Source organism: Anomaloglossus baeobatrachus, chromosome 3 (assembly GCF_048569485.1).
Source record: "Anomaloglossus baeobatrachus isolate aAnoBae1 chromosome 3, aAnoBae1.hap1, whole genome shotgun sequence".
NCBI classification, from domain to species: Eukaryota; Metazoa; Chordata; class Amphibia; order Anura; family Aromobatidae; genus Anomaloglossus; species Anomaloglossus baeobatrachus.
Genome location: NC_134355.1, coordinates 455,064,983 through 455,089,957, shown reverse-complemented (window position 1 = coordinate 455,089,957; position 24,975 = coordinate 455,064,983). Strand labels below are relative to the sequence as shown.

At 44.2% G+C, this 24,975-nt stretch overlaps 1 protein-coding gene across 1 annotated transcript in view; it reads left to right on the top strand.

Annotated features, from left to right (window-relative positions):
* LOC142296638 (putative cation-transporting ATPase 13A4) overlaps nucleotides 1-24,975 on the top strand; it is a 523,287-nt gene that overhangs the window by 239,112 nt on the left and 259,200 nt on the right. The window contains exon 11 of the mRNA XM_075340491.1: nucleotides 9,486-9,643. Coding sequence (XP_075196606.1) covers nucleotides 9,486-9,643 — 158 coding nt within the window. The remainder of the gene's footprint in view (nucleotides 1-9,485; nucleotides 9,644-24,975) is intronic.

Genomic DNA, 24,975 nt, shown 5'->3' with positions numbered 1-24,975 from the left:
ATATGCCTTACCACATGGGCATTGAGCCCTATGAAAGACTCCCTTGGATGAACAAGTAATCAAGCATCTAATATCATAGACTTTGGAGCTATCATGGTTGTGGAATTTCTTAGATTTTTCTAGATTCGCACATGCGATCCACAAGGAAAAAAGCCAACAGGTTTTCTCTGATGATTGTAGATTCCATTTTAGGAGGATCATAATAGCTATGCACCAGCAGATCACCCAATTTATTAGCTCTTTACAATAGCTGGACCATCAGGGAGAATGTTTTGTAAAACGGGATCAGTCTGAAGCACATGACAATGTTTTCGGACAATATTCCTCAAATCCTGCCATTTGTCATTATAGGTTGTTATTAAACGTACTTGTGAATCAACTTTCTTTTTTTTTTGGTAGAATTTGTATATAATGCAGTAAGGAATTTCTTGTGGCCTGTTCAACTTTTTAAATCCTCTTCTGATGGTTCTACGGCTGTAGCCTCTCTCCAAAAATCTTTGGACAGGATCCTTAGCATGCACCTGGAAGTTGTCATCATCAGAAAAAATGCTTTTGACCCTTAAGAACTGGCCATTTGGAATTCCTTTGATGGTATTCACTGAATGTGCAGACAAGGTGTGGAAAAAATAATTTGTCGCTGTGGACTTCCTGTGAATTTGCGTAGAGAGAGTACCATTAGGCAAAGTTTAAATATTAAGATCCAGAAAGTTGATCTCACGGCCAAATTCATATGTCAGCTTAATAGTAAGATTGTTTTGGTTCACTTGAGCCATAAGGTCATGGAGCTCGGATGGGTTCCCATCCGATAAAAACCATACATCATCGATGTATCTCATCTAGTTCAAAATTTTATGTACATTAGGGGTTGCATCACCTTAGAAGATTTCCCGCTTCCATGCCCCCAAGAACAGATTGGCATAAGAGGGGGCACAGCAAGCCCCAATGGCTGTACCTTTTATCTGAGAATATCCCTTACCCTCAGAAATAAAAATGTTGTAGGTTAGAATGAATTCTAACAGGGAAAGTAAACGGTTAGCCATGGATTTGTCAATATTGCTGCAATTCAAAACCACTTAATTGCTTTTAAACTTTCCTCATGTTTAATGGAGGTATAAAGTGATTCGATGTCTGCCGTCACCATCACCATATCACCTTACAAATGTATACCATCCAGCCGTTGTAAAGCAGCAGGGGTATCATGGATGTAGGATGGGAGCTCCATGACCAATGGCTTCAAATAATAGTCAATTACTTGACAAATAATCTCTTTGAGACCCCCATTACCAGAAATTATGGGCCTTCCTGGAGGGTCCTGTGGGTCCTTATGGATCTTTGGAATGAGGTATAAAGTTGGGAGACGAGGATGGAGTTTTATGATTGAATCCACAAATTTCTTGGGGATAATGTTCTTGTCATAGGCCATTTCCAGAATCTCCACAAGATCACTATGGAAAGAAGACAGCGGATTTAAAGACAATTTCTTGTAATAACGAACATCGCTAAGGAGTTTGTTGGCTTGCTTCTCATATAAGTCATTGGACCAAATGACCAAGTTGCCACCCTTCTCAGCGGGTTTGAAAACCACATCTCGCCAGGATTGAAGCTCCCTCAAACTATCCCATTCTTTACTGGTAAGATTGGATTTGAGATGTGCCTGCTTGGACAAATTCTTAATATCCTCAGTCACCAATTTGGAGAAAATTTCCACAGCAGGACAGACACCCAAATTAGGAAATTTCTTGGAAAAATGTATCAGATGTGTGGGAAAATTACCAACCTTAGATGTTGTAGCTTCATCTTCAAGTGATTGAAGTATAGCTAAGGCCTCCTGTTCCTCCTTGGTATCAAAAATCTTCCCCATGTGAGTTCTATGATTAAGTTTTTTGAGGAGAAGTTTCCTGGAGAATAGGTGAACATCCTCTACTTTGTGTCACTTTTTTTCAACCATCATGGTGGTTGATATAATGGGTTATAAAAGATAACTTTTGTAATTATTTTTAACCTTTCGTTTTTGTCAGCCTTAAAAGTTTTTTATCAATAAAAACCATGTTCACATACTGTATAAACAGTTGTGTGCACATTTTGTTTTTACTATGCAGTTTTTTTCCACTCATGTTACAATTTTTTTTTTTGCAAATTTTTTTTTAGCAGCCCTCCATATATTTATATTTATTACCCAATGTTGTCCACTACATCTTTCTTAACAAAGTGTTGCGAGGAGCAGTGTGTGAGAGGATATTATACAGAAGGACAGTGTGTGTGGGAGATGTTATATAGAGGGGTAGTGTGAGGGCAATATTATACAGAGGGGTAGTGTGTGGGGGACATTATACAGACTGGTAGTGTGTGCCAGGATATTATCCAAAACAGCAGTTTGTTTGGGGGATATTATACAGAGTGGAAGTGTGGGGTGAATATTATACAGAGTAGTGTGTGCGTAGATATCCAAAAATGCACTGTGTAGAGGGGATATTGTACAAAGGGGCAGTGTGTGGGTAATATCATACAGAAGGGTAGTGTGGGTGGGGATATTATGCAAAGGTGTAGTGTGTGTGCAGGGATATTATGGGCAGTGTGTGGATTTTATATAGAGGGCTACTGTGTGTGCCGGATATTATACAGAGGGGTAGTGTGTGGGTATATTATACAGAGGAGTAATGTGTCTGCAGAATATTATACAGAGGAGCAGTTTGTGGGTGATATTACAGAGGGAAAATATGTGTGGAGGAATATTATACAGAAGGCAAGTGTATGTGTGGGGATATTACACAAAGGGGCAGTGGGTGGGAGTGATATTATATAGAGGGGTAGTGTGTGAGAGATATTATACTGTGTTCAGTGTGTGTGGGGATATTATACAGAGTCAGTGTGTGGCAGAATATTATACAGAGGGACAGTGTGTGGGGAGATACTGTTAGGGCCAGGTGGACGGGCAGACCCAGGAGGTGGATCCACTGGGCCGAACTCCTTGATGAAGGCAAGGGGTCCGGTAGCCGGAGCACTACGGGTAGCAGGACAGTCCGTGCACAAGAGTGGAATGGAGAAGTCCCTGGGACCACGGAGTCACTGATGGTAGTCCGGGTGACGGAGCTCAGGTTCGGAGGCCGAGATGTTGTCAGGCAGAGTCCGGAACCGATGGAGCGAGAGGACGGGTCACCACAGGGATCAGAGATGGAACGGACTGACGGGATGGCAGATAGTCAGCGTTCGGGGTTCGGGAATCGGCAGGACCGGATGGTGAGGCAGGAGCGGCTCTAGAAGAGAGATAGGTAAGTATATCACAGAGACAAGGAGACCTGACTCCTAGCTTAGGAAACACAAAGAACAGGTCTCGCCCACTTGGACACTAAACCCCTTTATACCCTGTACCTGTGTGTTCAATTTCCTGTCAGTGGACGCTGGCCCTTTAAGAGAGGGTCAATGACCGCGCGCGCGCCCTAATGCGCATGCGCGAGGCCCGGGTGCCAGAAGCCAGGGCAGGGAGCGGTGAGCAGGAAGCAGGAGAGCCAGGCTGGAGCTGAGTAGCCGACGGGCGCCGGGAGCGGAGACCGGGCCGCCTGGGGACCGCAGGCAATGGAGGCTGGAGACCGGGGAGAGAAGCAGGGAAGCCGGGGAGCGTGGCAGGTGAGCCGGGGAGCAGAGCAGGGGACCCAGAGAGCGTGACAGATATACAGTGGGGTAGTGTGTGAGGGGGATATTATACAGAGGGGCAGTGTGTGGGAGGATTTTATATAGAGGGGCACTGTGTGTAGGGGAATTTATGCAGAAGCGCAATGTCTGTGGGAGAATATTATACAAAGGGGTAGTGTGTGTGGGGTATTATACACAGTAGCAGTGTGTTGGGATATTATACAGAGAGGCAGTGTGGCAGAATATTATACAGAGGGACAGTATGTGGGGGGATATTATACAGTGGGTCAGTGTGTAGGATGATATACAGAGGAGCAGTGTGTGTGGTATATTATACAAAGGGGCAGTGTGTAGGGGATATTATACAGAGGGGCAGTGTGTGTAGGGAATATTATACAGAGTGTCAGTGTGTGGGGATATTATACAGTTGGGCAGTGTGTAGGATGATATACAGAGGAGCAGTGTATGTGGTATATTATACAAAGGGGCAGTGTGTAGGTGGATATTATACAGAGGGGCAGTGTGTGTAGGGAATATTATACAGAGTGTCAGTGTGTGAGGGATATTATACAGTTGGGCAGTGTGTGATAATATTATACAAGGGGCAGTGGTGTGGGAGAGATATTATAGAGAGGGGCAGTGTATCTAAAGGGGTCTATTATGGAGAGTTAAATAAATATTTCATTTCCCGAAACAACTGCAAGGGTGCTAACACTTTCCTTTTGGCGCTATGTACATGTGTGTATATATGTGTATATATATGTGCCACCAGATGGCGTTTGATGAAAACTGTTAATATCTGATTGGTGCGGATGTAATGCAGAAGTGGAGTTTTTCCAAGAGTGGCAGTGAGACTGTGGAGGGTTTGAAGGGTAGAGGCAGACCTGGAGTGGAGACAGAGTGGAATCTCAAGGGGGCCCAAAACATTGCCAGTATGGGACCCTGAACTTCCTGGTGGCAACCCTGTTTATGAGCTGTATAATATCATCTGTATTGCTGTTATATCTGCAGCAGAGAAAACATTGATTTTATCAAAATAACAGTAAATAGCTCAGTGACAGTTCACTGGAATTAGGGTTTTTGTCTTCATTAATATGCTGCACTCAGATGGGGTAGCAAAAGCCTGGTGACAGATTTCCTTTAAATTTGATACTTTACTAAGTACAGCAAGCAATATGCTAATGCTCTTTATGTGAAAATATTCAATAAATACTCAGTTATCCCCTTCACGACCGCGGGCAGTAAAATTACGTCCTATTTTAACGCGACTTAACGACCAGGGACTTATTTTACTGCCTAAACTTCATTTGATTGCCGTAGCCATAGCAACGGCTTTCAAATGATGTCCCCTGCTGTTTCTTACAGCAGGGGACCTTTGCTTGACCCCAGGGGGGGTGGCATCGCCACCCCCCATAGGCGATCGATGTGATTGGCTGTTCAAATCTGAACCACCAACCACATCGTTTGCACTAATTTCGGCAAAAATAATGCCCGAATTAGTGCGATACTGTGAGATCCTCCTATGATCTATTGTAGCAGCTACAGCAGATCATAGATGGATCTCAAACATGTCGCCCCCAGCCCCTGCAGCACTGATTGCAGCGATTGTGCTATGACGTGCAATCGCTCCAATCAGTGTGCAGTGGGGCGGTGTGATCTGCAGGTGGCCGCCCTCCCCAGGCCTGTGCTGGTCTGGGGACCCCCCCCAACATGTCTGCAGCGTGCATTGGCTGGTACTTTTGGTACCACGCCACCGCTGCTGCCGCCGCAGATGCCGCCTCTGCTGTCACCGCGCCTGCTCCAATGGTAAGTATTGCGCTCCCACGATGGACCCTGCGCGCTCCCGTGAAGGCCCCTGCCCGTGCCCCCCCGGATCTGCCCCCCTACGCCCCGATCTGCCCCCCGGCATCCCGATCTGCTCCCCACGCGATCTGCTTGCCTTCTCTGTCATCTCTATTCTGCTTCCAAAGTTCCTTCCTTCTGCCTTTGCTTCTCTGCCCCCTCTGCTCTCCCTCTCCCCCCCCTCTCCCCATCCCCCTCTTCAACCCCCCCCTTTCCCCATCCCCCTCTGCAACCCCCCCCGACGTCCTCTTACCTGCCTTCACGGGTCGTCCAGGGTCTTCACTGGCCCGATCACATCTGCCTCCATCGCTGGGTCCTTCTGCTGATCTGTCCAACGTCCTGCATGCTGCTCGTGTAAAGCTGTCCATCTCACTGCCTTCTTGTTCCTCTGCAGTTCCTCTGGTCAGTGATCCTCTTGGTACTGTGAGTATAATTTTTTTCTTTTTTTTTTTCTTGTAGCCTGTCCATTTTTACACCTCATCCGCCCATGCGTCCCGCCGAGCGCTGATCAGGGATCTGCATCCGTGGTCAGTTTTCAGCGGGACTTTTTTTTCCCATATCCCCGACGCTTCTTGTATCTCATCTGTTCGTGCGTCCCGCCGAGCGCTGATCAGGGATGCACATAACGGATCGGCATCCCTGCTCAACTTTTGGCGTGACTTTTTTCCGTATTCGCGACGCTTTTTGTATCGCATCCGTCCGTGCGTCCCGCCGAGCGCTGATCAGGGATGTACATAACGGATCGGCATCCCTGCTCAATTTTTGGCGTGACTTTTTTCCATATTCGTGACGCTTTTTGTATCGCATCCATCCGTGCGTCCCGCCAAGCGCTGATCAGGGATGCACATAACGGATCGGCATCCCTGCTCAATTTTTGGCGTGACTTTTTTCCGTATTCGCGACGCTTTTTGTATCGCATCTGTCCGTGCGTCCCGCCGAGCGCTGATCAGGGATGTACATAACGGATCGGCATCAATGCTCAATTTTTGGCGTGACTTTTTTCCGTATTTGCGACGCTTTTTGTATCGCATCCGTCCGTGCGTCCCGCCGAGCTCTGATCAGGGATGCACATAACAGATCGGCATCCCTGCTCAATTTTTGGTGTGACCTTTTTTTTTTCCGTATCCCCAACGCTTTTTGTATCTCATCCGACCGTGCGTCCTGCAGCGGCCGATCAGTGCACCGCGTCTGTGCGTTTGAAAAGTTAAATGGCATTCCTTCTATTCTGAGCCCCACCATGTGCCCAAACAATTACTTTCCATTACATATGAGGCATCTACGTACTCAGGAAAAATTGCACAATACGTTTTATGGTGCATTTTTTCCTGATACCGTTGTAAAAAAAAAAAGCTACCTGGTTGATACAAAAATTTTGTGGTTAAAAAATAATAATAATAATTTTCACGATTCAACGTTATCAACTTCTGTGGAGCCCCTGGGGGTACAAGGGGCTCACCAAATATCTAGATAAATTCCTTCAGGGGTCTAGTTCCAAAATGGGGTAATTTGTGGTGGAGCTCCACTGTTTAGGCACCATAGGGGGTCTCCAAACATGACATGACGTCCGCTAATGATTCCAACCAATTTTGCTGTCAAATGGCGTTTCTTCTCTTCTGAGCCCCGCCATGAGCCCAAACAATTACTTTCCACCACATATGAGGTATCTGTGTACTCAGGAGAAATTGCACAATACGTTTTATGGTACATTTTTTCCTGATACCCTTGTGGAAAAAAAAGCTACCTGGTTGAAGTGACAGGTTTGTGGTGAAAAAAACAATTGTATTCATGGCTCAACATTATCAACTTCTGTGGAGCCCCTTGGGGCTTGCTAAACATCTAGATAAACTCCTTGAGGGGTCTAGTTTCCAAAATGGGGTCACTTGTGAGGGAGCTCCACTGTTTAGGCACCATAGGGGGTCTCCAAACGTGACATGGCGTCCGCTAATGATTCCAACCAATTTTGCTGTCAAATGGCGCTCCGTCTCTTCTGAGCCCCGCCATGCGCCCAAACAATTACTTTCCACCACATATGAGGTATCGTCGTACTCAGGAAAAAATGCACTATAAATTTTATGGTGAATTTTTTGCCGATACCCTTGTGAAAAAAAAAGCTACCTAGTTGAAGCAACAGTTTTGTGGTAAAAAAAAAAAAAAATCTTTTCACAGCTCAACATTATAAACGTCTGTGAAGCCCCCAGGTGTTCAAAGTGCTCACCAAACATCTAGAAAAATTATTTGAGGGCTCTAGTTTCAAAAATGGTGTCACTTGTGCAGGAGCTCCATTGTTTAGGCACCTAAGGGGGTCTTCAAACCCGACATGGCGTCCGCTAATGAGTGCAGCTAATTTTGCACTCAAAAATTCAAATGGCGCTCCTTGCCTTCCGAGCACTGCCGTGTGTCCAAACATTTGATTTCCACCACATATGAGGTATCTGCGTACTCAGGAGAAAATGCACAATACATTTTATGGTGCATTTTTTCCTGATACCCTTGTGGAAAAAAAAGCTACCTAGTTGAAGCAACCGTTTTGTGGTAAAAAAACTTTTTTTCTTTTCACGGCTCAACGTTATAAACTTCTGTGACGCCCCCAGGGGTTCAAAGTGCTCACCAAACATCTAGAAAAATTATTTGAGGGCTCTAGTTTCCAAAACGGGGTCACTTGTGGGGGAGCTCCATTGTTTAGGCACCTCAGGGAGTCTTCAAACCCGACATGGCGTTCGCTAATGAGTGCAGCTAAATTTGCACTCAAAAATTCAAATGGCGCTCCTTGCATTCCAAGCCTTGCCGTGTGTCCAAACATTTGATTTTCACCACATATGAGGTATCTGCGTACTCAGGAGTAAATGCACAATACATTTTATGGTGCATTTTTTCCTGATACCCTTGTGAAAAAAAAAGCTACCTAGTTGAAGCAACCGTTTTGTGGTTAAAAAAAAATAATTTTCTTTTCACAGCTCAACGTTATAAACTTCTGTGAAGCCCCCAGGGGTTCAAAGTGCTCACCAAACATGTAGAAAAATTATTTGAGGGCTCTAGTTTCCAAAATGGGGTCACTTGTGGGGGAGCTCCATTGTTTAGGCACCTCAGGGGGTCTTCAAACCCAACATGGCGTCCGCTAATGAGTGCAGCTAGTTTTGCGTTCAAAAATTCAAATGGCACGCCTTCCCTTCCGAGCTCCGCTGTGCGCCCAAACAATTGATTTTTACCACATATGAGGTATCAGCGTACTCAGGAGAAAATGCACAATAAGTTGTAGGGTGCACTTTCTCTTTTCTCCCTTGTGAAAATTTTATGGCTAAAGTAACATTTTTGTGTTAAAAAGTAAAATTTTCATTTTTTCCTTCCACATTGCTTTGGTTCCTGTGAAGCACCTAAAGGGTTAATAAACTTCTTGGATGTGGTTTTGAGCAGAGTGAGGGGTGCAGTTTTTAGAATGTGGTCACTTTTGGGTATTTTCTGTCACCTAGGTCTCTCAAAGTCACTTCAAATGTGATGTGGTCCCTAAAAAAAATTATTTTCCAAATTTTGTTGGAAAAATGAGACATTGCTGATGATCTTTGACCCCTTCTAACTTCCTAACAAAAAAAAAATTTGTTTCGAAAATTGCGCTGATGTAAAGTAGACAAGTGGGAGAGTTTATTTAGTAACTATTATGTGTGACATATCTCTCAGATTTATGGGCATAAATTTTCAAAGTTTGAAAATTGCAAAATTTTCAAAATTTTCGCAAAATTTCCTAAATTTTCACAAATAAACGCCAAAAATTATCGGTTTAAATTTACCACTGACATGAAGTACAATATGTCACGAAAAAACATTCTCAGAATCGACCAGGATCCGTTGAAGCGTTCCAGAGTTATAACCTGTCAAAGTGACACTGGTCAGAATTGCAAAAAATGGCCCGGTCATTAGGGTGTTTTAGTGGCCAGGGGTGAAGGGGTTATACAAAAAAGGTCAATTGGAATTTGATATGTAATATGTAAATATTTTTTTGATGTTTTTGTATTACTTAGGATTCAATACAGCAAAGGGAGATCTAGTAAGAGTCATTCTATATAACAAACCAATGAATGTTAAACTGCATAGAGAGGCTATTAGATTTCTCATGGTGCTTGTGGCTTTTGCTATATTTGGAGTTGTCTACACAGCAGCTGTGCACAAGAAGAATGGGGTAAGTTAGATATGTATCATAATAACAGTATGATAGTTTTGTAAGTATTTAGCCATTCTAAATCACTTGCATGTCTGCATGATATTATCTTATGTGGATTATTTGTAATATTAGTCCATGCTCACGATCAGAAATGAGTGGATCAATCTATAGAGGATCAAGTTTGTCGTATTTTCTAAAATTTGAGATTCCATGTCAATTCGAACAATCTGCTATTCGATCTATGGGAATCAGCAAAAAAAAAACTAACACCACAATATCAGACACATGGGCTTCCACATAATGCCTTGCAGTAATCAAATCATGACATCTAGTCCAACCAATGGGGAGCCGGGGGTTATTGTAACTAGAGAATAGCAGACCCGTTGAAGTTCGGTTCGGTGGGGCCAACCGAACTTTAAATTAAGTTTGGTTTGGGCGCCGAACTTGACCTAAACCCCAATGGAAGTCACTAATTGGGCAGTTTGGATTTTTACCCACATGCAGCCAGCCAAAAACAGATCACTTCCAGAAGTGGGTGGACAGGGTTTTTCCATTATTTTAAATTTTTTTTAGTGAACACTACATCAGATCATGCTGTTGTTACCCCCAGTTTGAGCCGATTAAACACAGCAAGTGGCTCACACTGGGCTGAGCACCGAGTGTATGCTCACGCAAGTGAAGTTCATATGTAAAGCACCCGAACTCTGCATCCAAACTCAGTTTTCTCATAAAAATCCCAAACCCTGAACACTGAACTTTGGGTTTGCTCATCTCTAATTATAGAAGATAAAGGCTGTACAAGGAGTGACATTATATTTCTGCACTATGTAAGGATAGGAGCACTCAGACCACACAGGATAGGGATAGAAAAAGACCAAATGTGATTGTGGTGAACTAATTCAGTGCTGATGGACCAGATTGAATACGTTAGTTTCAGTCTGTGAATACAAATCCAAAAATTAAAGTGACGTATAGGCAACTGCTGTAGTTGTCTAGTTAATATGTGACTATGAATTGATTAATTTGTGAGATACTGCGGTAACAACACCTTAATAGTTTTTCAAAATTATGAGATTAAATAATTCACCAGAAATAAAATTTTTGGAGAAAATTCCATGAAGCAAGCAAATTAAAATTTCAAGAAATCCTCTATTAAGCACTAAGTCATGAGGCAGATTCTGTTTATACAGGATTTTATTATTAGGCCTCTCTCCCACTAGCGTTTAAAAAAATGTTCCAATTCTCTTCTTGAAAAGTAGGACGAGTGTCATGCATATGTCTTTCCATATGTCGTGTGAGTACAATGCGAGTGTGCAATTTTTTTATTGCCTAGCATCCATATGACATGTGTATTTAATGTGTTAACGTCATCTTTTACATACTCTTAAGAGTGCTTTACACGCTGCGACATCGCTAGCGATTGCACAATTGCTAGCGATTGCTAGCGATGTCACGAGCGTTAGTACCCGCTCCCCGTCATTGGTGCGATATGTGGTGATCGCTTCCGTAGTGAACATTATCGCTACAGCAGTGTCACACGCACATACCTGTTCTGCGACGTCGCTCTGGCTGGCGAACCGCCTCCTTTCTAAGGGGGCGATTCGTGTGGCATCTCAGCGACGTCACACGGCAGCCATCCAATAGCAGAGGAGGGGCGGAGATTGGCGGCTGGAACATGCCGCCCACCTCTTTCCTTCCTCATTGCTGGTGGACGCAGGTAAGGAGATGTTTGTCGTTCCTGCGGTGTCACACATAGCAATGTGTGCTGTCGCAGGAATAACGAACAACATCATACCTGCAGCTGCAATGATATTAAAGAAATGAACGACGTGTCAGCAAGCAACGATTTTTCACGTTTTTGTGCTCGTTGATCGTCGCTCATTTGTGTCACACGCTGCGATGTCGCTAACGGCGCCGGATGTGCGTCACTAACGACGTGACCCCGACGATATATCATTAGCGATGTCGCAGTGTGTAAAGCACCCTTTAGTGATGGGCGGATAACGACTGTAAAAGCTCTTGCTCAAATCCCTCTATCCCTTCTACTACCATTTTTAAGCACCGGATTCTGGTATCTGCGAGTCCAAACATCACTACATACTCTATGTAATTAAAGCCAGTTTTCATCTACTTACATAATCACCAGTTTTGTCTGCTCTCCTATTCCATCATGCACCACGGCACTGTCAGTTGCGCAGGCGCAGTTCGAACTGCACCTGTGCAAGTTACACACATCACCCGCAGCTCCACACGCAGCTCCTCTTCATACTCCCACACAGCATAGTCCTGCAGACACAGAGCAGAGTCACCTGGAGTAGCAGCTTCTGATCATGTGACTGATCACATGACGGTGACATCACACAGGTCCTGTGAGCACATGGTTGCATCTATATTGGAGTGGATTTTTGATGATCACCCTGCAGCCTCCATTCTACACAGTTCAGTGCTGGAGTGAGGACCACAAGAAAACTCCAATCTAGACAACTCATCATACATACACTATATATATATATATATATATATATATATATATATATATATATACACACACACAAATATCTATATACATAATCTCCAGTTTTGTCCGTTGTCCTATTCCGGCATGCACCACGGTACTGTCAGTTGCGCAGGCACAATTCGAATGATACTCCAGCTTCCAGGTCCTTACTGCACGCACGCATACATGTGAGCACATATACACACATAGCAGACACACATGGTTACACCGAGCACATACACACACATACTGTATGTCTTCACTCACACACACTCACACACACTCACACACACTGTTGTATACTCACCTGTCTGGGGCCACTGCTTCTACTGTCAGTGCTTTACTGCAGTTAAATGCTTTGTGGCACCGTAAAGCATTCAAATGCAGTAAATCCATGACAACATCCTGCAGTGGTCGCTTCGTACACCGGACGCTATTACAGAGGGGTCTGTGTGACTGCGGACTGCAAGAAGCAGCTGGAGGCACCCCGGGAACAGAGGAGAGGTGAGAATAGCTTTTATTGTGTGTAAACAATGGCATAATAGGAAACAGAAGGGAACCAGCAGGAGCACATTACTAAACAATGGGCTCATTACACCAGGGCACATTACTAAACAATGAGCCCATTACTGCAGGGCACCTTACTATACAAAAGGGACATTACGGCAGTGGACATTACTATACAATGGGGACATTACAGCAGGGAACATCAGCCCCCTCACCAGATCTGTATGCCCCCAGCCACCCCACCAAGATCTGTATGCCCCCCACCAGATCTGTATGCCCCCAGCACACCCCCAGCAGATCTGTATGCCCCCAGCCGCCCTACCAGATCTGTATGCCCCCAGTCCCCCCCACCAGATCTGTATGCCCCCAGCGCCCCACCACCAGAACTGTATGTCACCATAACTGTATGCCTCCAGCCCCCTTCACCAGATCTGTATGCCTCCAGCACCCCCCTCACCACAGCTGTATGCCTCCAGACCGCCCATCACCAGATCTGTATGCTTCCACCTTCCCTCACCAGATCTGTATGCCCCCAGCCCCCCTCTCCAGAACTGTATGCCAACAGCCCCCCTCACCATATCTGTATACCTACAGCCCCCACCAAATCTGTATGCCCCCACGGGAGTAGCAGCCAAGCCTCGCGGCAGTATGGATGATCACAGATGTGCGATGTCACGGAAGAGTATGGAAGCGTGGCCAGGTATGTCTGTGATTGCCTGTCGCAGCAACATCGCTGAAGGCATGGCGATGTCAGGGAAGCACGGATATACCTGGCCACGCTCCCTTACTGCTCTGTGTGCAATGTCATGGGAGAGAGAGAGAGCTGTCTGTGTGTTGGAGCTGAGTGCATAGCAGAGCTGTGTGTTTTTAGAGCTGAGTGTATAGCAGTGCTGTGTATGTGTGTTATCTGAGTGTATAGCAGAGCTGTTTGTGTGTGTTAGAGCTAAGTGTACAGCAGAGCTGTGTGTGTTAGCTGAGGGTATAGCAGAGCTGTATGTGTGTTAGAGCTGAGTGTATAGCACAGTTGTGTGTGTAGAGCTGAGTGTATAGCAGAGCTATGTGATAGAGCTGAGTGTATAGCAGAGCTGTGTGTGTTAGAGCTGAGTGTATAGCAGATCTGTGTGTGTGTACACTCAGCTCTAAGACACATACACACAGCTCTGCTATATAGTCAGCTCTAACACACACAGCTCTGCTATACACTCAGCTCTAATAATAATAATAATATTTTTATTCATTTATATAGCGCTATTAATTCCACAGCGCTTTAAATACATTGGCAACACTGTCCCCATTGGGGCTCACAATCTAGAGTCCCTATCTGTATGTCTTTGGAGTGTGGGAGGAAACTGGAGTACACGGAGGAAACCCACGCAAACACGGGGAGAATATACAAACTCCAAGATAATGTCCTTGGTGGGATTTGAACCCAGGACCCTAGAGCTGCAAGACTGCGATGCTAACCACTGAGCCACCATAGGGCGGCACGGTGGCTCAGTGGTTAGCATTGCAGTCTTGCAGCGCTAGGGTCCTGGGTTCAAATCCAACCAAGGACACTATCTGCAAGGAGTTTGTATATTCTCCCCGTGTTTGTGTGGGTTTCCTCTGGGTACTCCAGTTTCCTCCCACACTCCAAAGACATACAGATAGGGACTCTAGATTGTGAGCCCCAATGGGGACAGTATTGCCAATGTATGCAAAGCGCTGTGGAATTAATAGCGCTATATAAATGAATAATATTATTATTATTATTATTATTAGAGCTAAGTGTATAGCAGAGCTGTGTGTGTTAGAGCTGACGTTATGGCAGAGCTGTGTGTATGTGTGTCTTAGAGCTGAGTGTATAACAGAGCTGTATGTGTGTGTTAGAAAAAAAGAATATATATATATATATATATATATATATATATATATATATATACACAGTACAGACCAAAGGTTTGGACACACCTTCTCATTCAAAGAGTTTTTATTTTCATGACTCTAAAAATTGTAGATTCACACTGAAGGTATCAAAACTATGAATTAAAACATGTGGAATGAAATACTTAAAAAACTGTGAAACAACTGAAAATGTGTTTTATATTCTAGGTTCTTCAAAGTAGCCACCTTTTGCTTTCATTACTGCTTTGCACACTCTTGGCATTCTCTTGATGAGCTTCAAGAAGTAGTCACGGGAAATGGTCTTCCAACAGTCTTGAAGGAGTTCCCAGAGATGCTTAGCGCTTGTTGACTCTTTTGCTTTCACTCTGTGGTCCAACAAACCCCAAACCATCTTGATTGGGTTCAGGTCTGGTGACTGTGGAGGCCAGGTCAGCTGGTGTAGCACCCCATCACTCTCCTTCTTAGTCAGATAGCCCTTACACACCCTGGAGGTGTGTTTGGGGTCATTGTCCTGTTGAAACATAAATGATGGTCCAACTAATTGCAAACCGGATGGAATAGCATGCTGCTGCAAGATGCTGTGGTAGCTATGCTGGTTTAGTATGCCTTCAATTTTGAATAAATCCCCAACAGTGTCACCAGCAAAGCACCCCGAAACCATCACACCTCCTCCTCCATGCTTCACGGTACTGTTGTAGCTATTCTGTTTCAAAAGTCAGCTTACGGGATCACCAGTGAGGTCCTTTGAATTAGGCCTCTTCAGGCCTAATCAAGATCGAGCGCTCGGAGAAAAGACCTGCATTCATGTGAGCATGATCAGTTTTCTGCTTATTTAGCCAAGGTACAGATTATTTATACAATTTACAGATCAATGTGATATTGCAAAAAAAAAGCTTCTAGCTGGAAATGTAAAAGTTGATCATATGACCTTTAAGTTTGAGAAAAACAAAAATGTAGAGTCATGCATATGAGATAAGAAGAACATTTAGCAGACAATAATAATCCTTGAGCTTCCGAAGGCTCCATAATGGCTATGAACCTACACCAGATATACTACTGGAATAATAAAATATTTAAAATCAATAAATATAGAAACTATTAACCCTTCTATATCAGTAGGAACCAGGCATGTAGAGTCCATCCATTCACCTTTTCTACAAAGACACGGTGGTTGGATCCAAAGATCTCAAATTTGGACTCATCAGAACAAAGCACAGATTTCCACTGGTCTAATGTCCATTCCTTGTGTTCTTTAGCCCAAACAAGTGTCTTCTGCTTGTTGCCTCTCCTTAGCAGTGGTTTCCTAGCAGCTATTTTATCATGAAGGCCTGCTGCACAAAGTCTCCTCTTAATAGTTATTCTAGAGATGGGAAGGTGTGTCCAAACTTTTGGTCTGTACTGTATACACACACACACACACACACACACATTATGTTTATTTACAATAAAAAGACACACAGCCTTTAACACATTTAATTAGCCCCAAAACAATTTCCGTGGATAATCAGCATACAAGAGACCACATAGTGTAAACACACACACAGCACACAGGAGAGACACCACATAGTGAACACAGCTCAAGAAACACAACACCAGATACCAATATACAGCACACAACAAGGAAGAGACAGTGCACAGGGGTGAATGAGGTCAAATGATGCAACACACACAATACACAAATGCGGAGGGATGACATACAACAGATATGTTGGAAAGCAGAAATAGTGTGGTGACATGTCCATTGCTCCTGTCACACCACTAAGCATAGACAGAAGTTAATTTCACCGCACTCCCGATGCGATAGCATCGGGCCTATTTCTAGTAAATAATAAAGGAATCTTATGTAAAGAATAATAGCTAGATATCCAGCAAAGTAATAATTTATTAACCCCTCTACATATGATAAAGTTGCACCCTTTAGTTTAGGCTTGTTTAACTGAATGAATGAATGAATGAATGAATGAATGAATGAATAAATCATTAAATACTGTAAATGCAAAAAATTACTTGGCATCACCCTGTTTTATGAAACCAGCAAAGGTAAAGCAGACAGCTGAGAGCTGATATTATCAGACTGGGAAAGTCCATGGTTATTTCGCCCTTTCTAGCCCAAGGGCTCATGCGCACGTTGCGTAATTGCATGCATTTATGCTGCGTATAGCACTGCAGTGTAAATGCATGTGTCCGGCGTCCCCTGCACAATCTATGTAGATTGTGCATGAGGTGTGCACACGTTGCTTTTTTGAACGCAGCGATTTGAGTGCTAAAATTTTTACCCAAATTCGTGCGTTCATAAAATGAATGTCAATTAATTTTTGCGCTATGGATGCAGCTCCCACTCTGTCTATGGTGGGGGCAGCATCCATAGCGCATGAAATCGGCTTTTTTTAACAAAAAAAACTGCATCCATTATGCAGTATTTCTGCAGCGACTTGAAGTGCACATGTGCTGTCAAATCGCTGCAGAATATTCAGCAGTTACGTGCGCATGAGCCCTAAAAAGACCAGCTGGCAGCCGCCTCAGAGGTGGTGCTTCACATTATATGCGCCAGTTCTGGTACTTCACCTTGGCTGTTCCAAACATAGGTGGAGTTCAAGTCAGCTGTGAATTGTCCAGAAACCCAGCTGACATCAAGCCTAAAGGCCGCTTTACAGGCGGCGATTTATCGTGCGATCGCATGTGCGATCGCACCTGCCCCCATCGTTTGTGCAACATGGGCAATTTGTTGCCCGTGTCGCTCAAAGTCGTTTACACCTGTCACACGTACTTACCTTCCAAACAACCTCGCTGATGATGGCAAACATCCACTTCCTGAAGGGGGAGGAACGTTCGGCGTCACAGCAACGTCACACAGCGGCCGGCCAATAGAAGCGGAGGGGCGGAGATGAGCGGGACGTAACATTCCGCCTACCTCCTTCCTTCCGCATTGCCGGTGGGACGCAGGTAAGCTGCATTTCATCATTCCTGGGGTGTTACACGATGTGTGCTGCCTCGGGAACAATGAACAACCGGCGCGCAGAAGGAGGTTCGATTTTTAGAAAATGAGTGACGTGTCAACGAGCAACGATAAGGTGAGTATTTTAGCTGTCACACGCTACGATATGTCAAATGATGCCGGATGTGCGTCACTTACGACGTGACCCCGACGACATATCGTTAGATATATCGTAGCGTGTAATGGGCCCTTTAGTAATAGAGAGGTGTTATCAAACACCTTCATTACTAACCCAGGAGGTGAAAAGAAAAAAAACCACACAAAACAAACATTTAATTTAAAAAAAAAAAGACTCCTCAACTCTTTTCCTGGTTCACCATTTTATAAAAAAAAACAAACATGCAGTTCTGAAGTATGTCAGGGAATCCGATAAGTCCACAAATGGAAACCTTAAAAACATAAAAAGAGAGAAATAAAAACAAGACACTGTCCTTTGTTTACCAATTTATTAGAAAGCAAAGTTCCCATGCAGGTACGACATAGTCCAGCATTTCCCACAACGTTCCACGAAGATCAAACTCTATGGAGCTTCATTCTGAGGCTCTGTAGGCTTTGACCAGCGGCCACTTCTGGCTAACGCTGCTCTACGCAAGTGTAACGCCCCTGTAAACGGGTCGTTACAGGGTATTAAATGTTACCCCATTTTTCCCGGGCAGGAGGAAGAAGAGTCTCCACAACACACACTCACATCAGACTGGCAGGAAAGAGTTAATAGCTTTTGCAGCATGAAGTTTTGAGTCCATGACTCATCCTGTCTCTTTAATGAGCAGGTGGCTGGACAGAGGCAGGTCCCCATGACAACCAAGGAGAGGGGGGCCTGAATAGGAGTGAGTTTAGTGCAGAACACACAGAAAGTTTGGCAGAACGTCAGAGGCTGCAGCAGAGTGCAGACTTACACAGGCCAGCTCCCTGCTGAGGAGATGCCACGAGACCAGGGCTGATAACACCTAAAGGAAGGGAATGGAGCTGAGGACTGGGGATCCCTGGAGAAAGTTGTACCCGGTGGCGGTTTGTGTGGTGTCCGCTACTGGAAGAGAGACAGACAGAGTGGTGGCGGGTCCCCAAGATGCTCCATGCCACGGGGATAGCATTATCGCACCGAAAGAGAGAGGGACCCCCAGATCACTCCACCGGCCCCTTCCTCCTACCTGCCCGGGACCGACCAAAGGCTACAGGCGGCGAGGACCAGCACCCGGGTGCGATGTGGAACGGACTTTTAATAAAGAACAACTGGAACCACACTCCGTGACTGCTGTGAGTAATGCCGCCACCCTGTGCCCCCGGTGTCCCTGAGGACTGTTGCCCTGGGTCTCATAAACCTCCCGGGGCCACCCCGCTCCACCCGTAGGGAGCGATTTCATCTGGCTGCCCGTAACACCTGCCCCGGAGAGAGACTGCGCAGCGGCGGCTGAACACCTGGCCGCAAACCACGTGTGGAGCTGAAAGCATCCCCTGTCCCTGTCCTGTACCATTTCCTGGGGGAGAGTGATGGCAAGCTCTCCAGGAACCCCGTTACCCTCCTTCCATCCCTTTTGTAACACCGGACTGACGGTCGGACTTTCCTTTTATTGAAACCCGCCGGGGGTCACGGAAGCCGGGTCGGGCCACTCACAGCGTGACCCCAAATACCACCGGCCTGGTGACCGTGTGAGCCCTGCAAGCCCCGGCGTGGCCATTTCACAACACACAGCGACTCTGTAGAGCGGTGACGTTTGTAACGTTACCACTTATCAGAGTCGCCAAATCACGCACAGAGCAGCGTCAACCATAATGTCTGATAAGCGGTAACATTACTGGCATCACCGCTCTGCAGAGCCACTGGGTGTTATGGAGCACAAGGTGAACCAGGAATGGCTGCTTTTCAAAGGCTATAGAGCTTCAGAATGAGACTTCATAGCCTTTGATCATCGGGAAATGTTGTGTGAAGCACTGGACTATGTTGGACCTGCGTGAGAATTTTGCTCTTTAATATATTAGTGAACAAGGGACAGTAGCGGGCTTTACATGCTGTGATATCGGTCCCGATATCGCCAGCGTGGGTACCCGCCCCCATCTGTTGTGCGACACGGGCAAATCGCTGCCCGTGCCGCACAACATCGCCCAGACCCGTCACACTACTTACCTGCCCGGCGACATCGCTGTGACCGGCGAACCGCCTCCTTTCTAAGGGGGCGGTCCGTGCGGCGTCAGAGCGACGTCACTGAGCGGCCGCCCAATAGCAGCGGAGGGGCGGAGCTGAGCGGGACATAACATCCCGCCCACCTCCTTCCTTCCGCATAGCGGCCGGGAGGCAGGTAAGGAGAGCTTCCTCGTTCCTGCAACCTTGTTACTGCTGCAGTAACGATTTTTGAGAATGGACCCCCATGTCACCGATGAGCGATTTTGCACGTTTTTGCAACGATGCAAAATTGCTCATCGGTGTCACACGCAACGGCATCGCTAATGCGGCCGGATGTGCGTCACCAATTCCGTGACCCCAACGAGTTCGCATTAGCGATGTCGTAGCGTGTAAAACCCCCTAGTGTCTTGTCTTTATTTTTCTCTTATATATTTCAAGTTTCCATTTGTGGACTGTGTCGGATTCCCTGGAATTCGTTGGATCTGTATAATTTTTTTTATTTAGTTTTTTTTTTAAATAAATTGCAGAGCGAGACAAAGTCGATGAGTATTTTCTAAAATAAAATATTTTTGTATGTGTTTTTTTTTCTTTTGACTTACTGGGTTACTAATAGGGGTTTCTGATAGACGCCTCTTCATTGCAAACATCAGGGCTTGATGTCAGCTGTGTTTTTGGACAATTCACAGCTGACATTAACCCCAACTACCAATACCCCAATTGCCAATGTACTAGAGCAATTGGGAATAGCTAAGATGAAGCACCAGAATTGGTGTATCCAATGTGATGAGCAATTTCTGAATTTGGCTGGAATTTTTATGCTAGGACGGGATAATAACCATGATAATATCCGCTCTCAACTGTCTGCTTTACCTTTGCTGAATTCATAACATTTTTTAATTAATTAATTTATTTATTTATTAGGGTAAACAAGCATAAAAAACTATATAATAAATTCAACACGAAAGACACTAAAGGGTGCAAGTTTATAACATGTAGAGAGGTTCTGAAATTATATATCCACAGGATGCCACAGCGATAATATGATTACCATCTGATTTTTTTTTCCTCGCACCATAGACCTGCATTGGTGAGTCTCATGGGATATACACCGCCATACGACGCATGCTGTAACGTTTTAGTCAACCTGATTCCACCTTAGGAAAATCTCGCATCATGAGCACTGCCATATTGACATATAATTGATGCAAGGACAATGTGATTCTTATCACATTGCAAAAATTGTTTAAAAGAACAGAGAGTCCTCAGTGGTTGATACCTTTTAATGGCTAACTGAAAAGATGGTAATAATTGCAAGCTTTCGAGACTACTCAGGTCTCTTCATCAGGCATGGTATAACACAAAATCTGAAGAGTCACATATTTATACACAACAGGACTTAGAATAGTGCAGTAAAAAAAAAAAAAAAAAAAAGAACAAGTTATATGAAACAGAACTATCTCTATGGCAGGGGGACAAGCTGTTCTAGCCATAAATACTGCTGCAGTTCAGTGTGAAAGTTTTATTGTCCTTTGATAAGGGTCTGGTCCAGGGCTGTGACATGCTCGGATGGTCAGAGGAGCACATCTTTTAACTGATGTTTTAACTGATGTAAAAAGACATGAATCCATGAGACACATTCATTCCTTCTCTGAATGTGTCAAAGGTCATCATAAGTTTGTACTCCCATAGTCTCCTGTCTCTCTGGGACTTGAAGTTTCCTTTCAATACCAGCAATTTCATGTCCATGATGCTGTGGTCTGGGTTACAAAAATGTTTGGCCACAGGTAGATCCATCCTTTTTTCTCTAATTGTGTGGCGGTGAGAATTCATCCTTGTCCTGAGCTGTTGTCCTGTCTCCCCTACATACAGACCCCCAGTTGGACATTTGGTACATATAATTAAGTACACCACATTGGTTGTGGTGCAGCTGAACGTACCTGGGATCTTGTAGTCCTGATGTGATCTGGGAATCTTTATCTTGTCCGTTGAAAACCAACAAAGAAATCATCATTAAACCTGCAGACAAGGGGGGTGCAATAGTCATGATGAACAAATCAGACTACATGAAGGAAGCACACAGACAACTGATGGACACACGCTACTATAAGAAATTGGAGTCTGACCCTACACAGGACTATTACAAGGAACTTAAGTTGGCCTCTTGTCTGCCTGACATATCCATAAGAACTGATGAACTGATACCGGTGAGTCCAAGAATAGGCACATTCTACATGCTTCCCAAAATTCACAAATCTGGAAACCCAGGAAGACCCATCATTTCATGTGTGGGCACCCTCACTGAACAAGTCTCTGGATGGGTAGAGGGTATCCTTAAACCCTTGGTAAGGGATACAACCAGCTACATCCAGGACACTACTGACCTATTGAAAAAACTATCAGCAATAGGTCCTCTTCCAGAGGGAACCATCCTTGCCACCATGGATGTGGAATCCTTGTACTCGAATATTCCACACCAGGATGGATTAAATGCTTGCAAAATTTTCCTGGAAAATACAGGAACTGATGCCAATTCTGTGGTGAAGCTTACAAAATTTATCCTCACCCATAATTACTTTAAATTTGACAATGACATATATCTACAGGAGACTGGGACTGCAATGGGAAGCAAAATGGCACCACAATATGCAAATCTTTTCATGGCCAAGCTTGAGAGTGACTTTTTATCCTCTTGTCCTATCAGGCCTCTGGCCTACTACCGTTACATTGATGATATTTTAATCATCTGGACAGAGTCTGAGGAGCAGCTGAAGACCTTCCATGAACAATTTAATCAGTTTCATCCCACCATCAACCTAACACTCAACTACTCCTGCACGGAAATCAACTTCTTGGACACCATCATTAAACTACGGAACAATGAAATACAGACATCCCTGTACAAGAAGCCAATTGACCGTCCAACATACCTGAAATGGGACAGTTTTCATCCAAAACACATAAAAAACTCTATTGTATACAGCCAGGCTATCAGGTACAATCGGATATGTTCCAACAGTACAGATAGAGACAATCACCTTGAGGGCCTCAGAAAAACCTTTTTGAATCAAGGCTACCACCCAAGAACAATTGAAAACCAGATTATAAGAGCCACCAGAATATCAAGAAACCATCTTCTACATTATAAAACCAAAGAAGAGAACAACCGGGTCCCTCTTGTAGTCACCTACAATCCACATCTGGAGGTGTTTAGAGGAGCTGCACGGAAACTACAACCATTACTGCAAAAAGATGCCCGGTTAAAATCTATTTTTCCAGACCCCCCACTTCTGTGTTTTAGACAGCCCCCAAATCTAAGAAGCATCATTGTCAGAAGCTCCCTGTCCTCTCCAACACCAACAGGAACATTTCCCTGCAACCAGAAAAAATGCAAGACCTGTCCATTAATAATGACAACGGACAAGATAAAGATTCCCAGATCACATCAGGACTACAAGATCCCAGGTACGTTCAGCTGCACCACAACCAATGTGGTGTACTTAATTATATGTACCAAATGTCCAACTGGGGGTCTGTATGTAGGGGAGACAGGACAACAGCTCAGGACAAGGATGAATTCTCACCGCCACACAATTAGAGAAAAAAGGATGGATCTACCTGTGGCCAAACATTTTTGTAACCCAGACCACAGCATCATGGACATGAAATTGCTGGTATTGAAAGGAAACTTCAAGTCCCAGAGAGACAGGAGACTATGGGAGTACAAACTTATGATGACCTTTGACACATTCAGAGAAGGAATGAATGTGTCTCATGGATTCATGTCTTTTTACATCAGTTAAAACATCAGTTAAAAGATGTGCTCCTCTGACCATCCGAGCATGTCACAGCCCTGGACCAGACCCTTATCAAAGGACAATAAAACTTTCACACTGAACTGCAGCAGTATTTATGGCTAGAACAGCTTGTCCCCCTGCCATAGAGATAGTTCTGTTTCATATAACTTGTTCTTTTTTTTTTTTTTTTTTTTTTTTTTTTTTTTTACTGCACTATTCTAAGTCCTGTTGTGTATAAATATGTGACTCTTCAGATTTTGTGTTATACCATGCCTGATGAAGAGACCTGAGTAGTCTCGAAAGCTTGCAATTATTACCATCTTTTCAGTTAGCCATTAAAAGGTATCAACCACTGAGGACTCTCTGTTCTTTTAAACAATTTTTTTATCTCTACTGGCTAACACGGTACAAAGATATATTTTACTTGTATCACATTGCACTCATTCATTTTATACGCAAGTGGGAGCGAGGCCTTTAGGTGTTGCTACATGTGGCAGATTATTCAATCTACAGATACATGGATTTCTGCAATCCCAATTCAGATGAATAACATATTTGCATGAATTTCCGCAACAATCTTCTACATGTGAAACTATACTGGAGTGGTCAGGCAGCTCTAAATTTCACATGAGGTGCTAAGATAGACTGCTGATGTAGAGTAAACTGGAGATCAAAATAAGAGAACAAAACTAAATTTCCTAAATGTGACTATATCCTAACATGAGTAATATAGCAGTATTTTAAGCTTATTTCATCACTTGAATTTATTCCAAAACACATATTAAAAATGTAAATGCAATAAATGAAAAAGAATGGATTAAAATTAGAGAATACTTTCAGATACCTGCAAGTTATTGGTGTTAATCGGGCACCTGGGGCTAATTTCCTTTATTATCTGACAAAACCCATTTAACTGGCAGCCTAACTCTCCAGTTTGAAGAGGGGTGACCCTATCAGCCATAGCAAGAGAAGATGGTCATTCCAAGTCTGTGATTTTAAGAATATTGCATTTTTACAACATCACAAAGTCTTTCTAGTCCCCGAAGAAGGCTGGTCACCCTCAAACGACAAATAGAAGCTCGGAAAGCATAAGGCAGAGATTCTCCGTGGGTAATAGTTTCAACACTACAGCTGGAATTGCTCGGCAGTTCAGCACTGAACAGGTTAAGGATCTGTCTTGTCATACAGTGTCACACGTTTAAGAGCATTTGGACTGAAAGCCTACTCTGCAGTGACCAAAGCTCTCATTAGCAGAAAAAATCAAAAGGCTAGACTCACCTTTGGTGAGGAGCATGTGGTGTGGACAAAGAATTGGTCCCCAGTTCATTTTAGTGGTGAAAGCAAGTTTAATTTATTTGGGTCTGATGGGAAATATTATGTTCACGGACAAACTGGTGAAAGACTGAACCCAAAGTGTGTTAAGAAGTCAGTGAAAGGTGGTGGAGAAAGTGCCATGATTTGGGGAATGTTTTCTGCAGCAGGAGTTGTACCTCTCATACCTCTACATGGCAGAGTGAATGCAAGTTTGTATCTGTATCTTCTTCAACAACATAT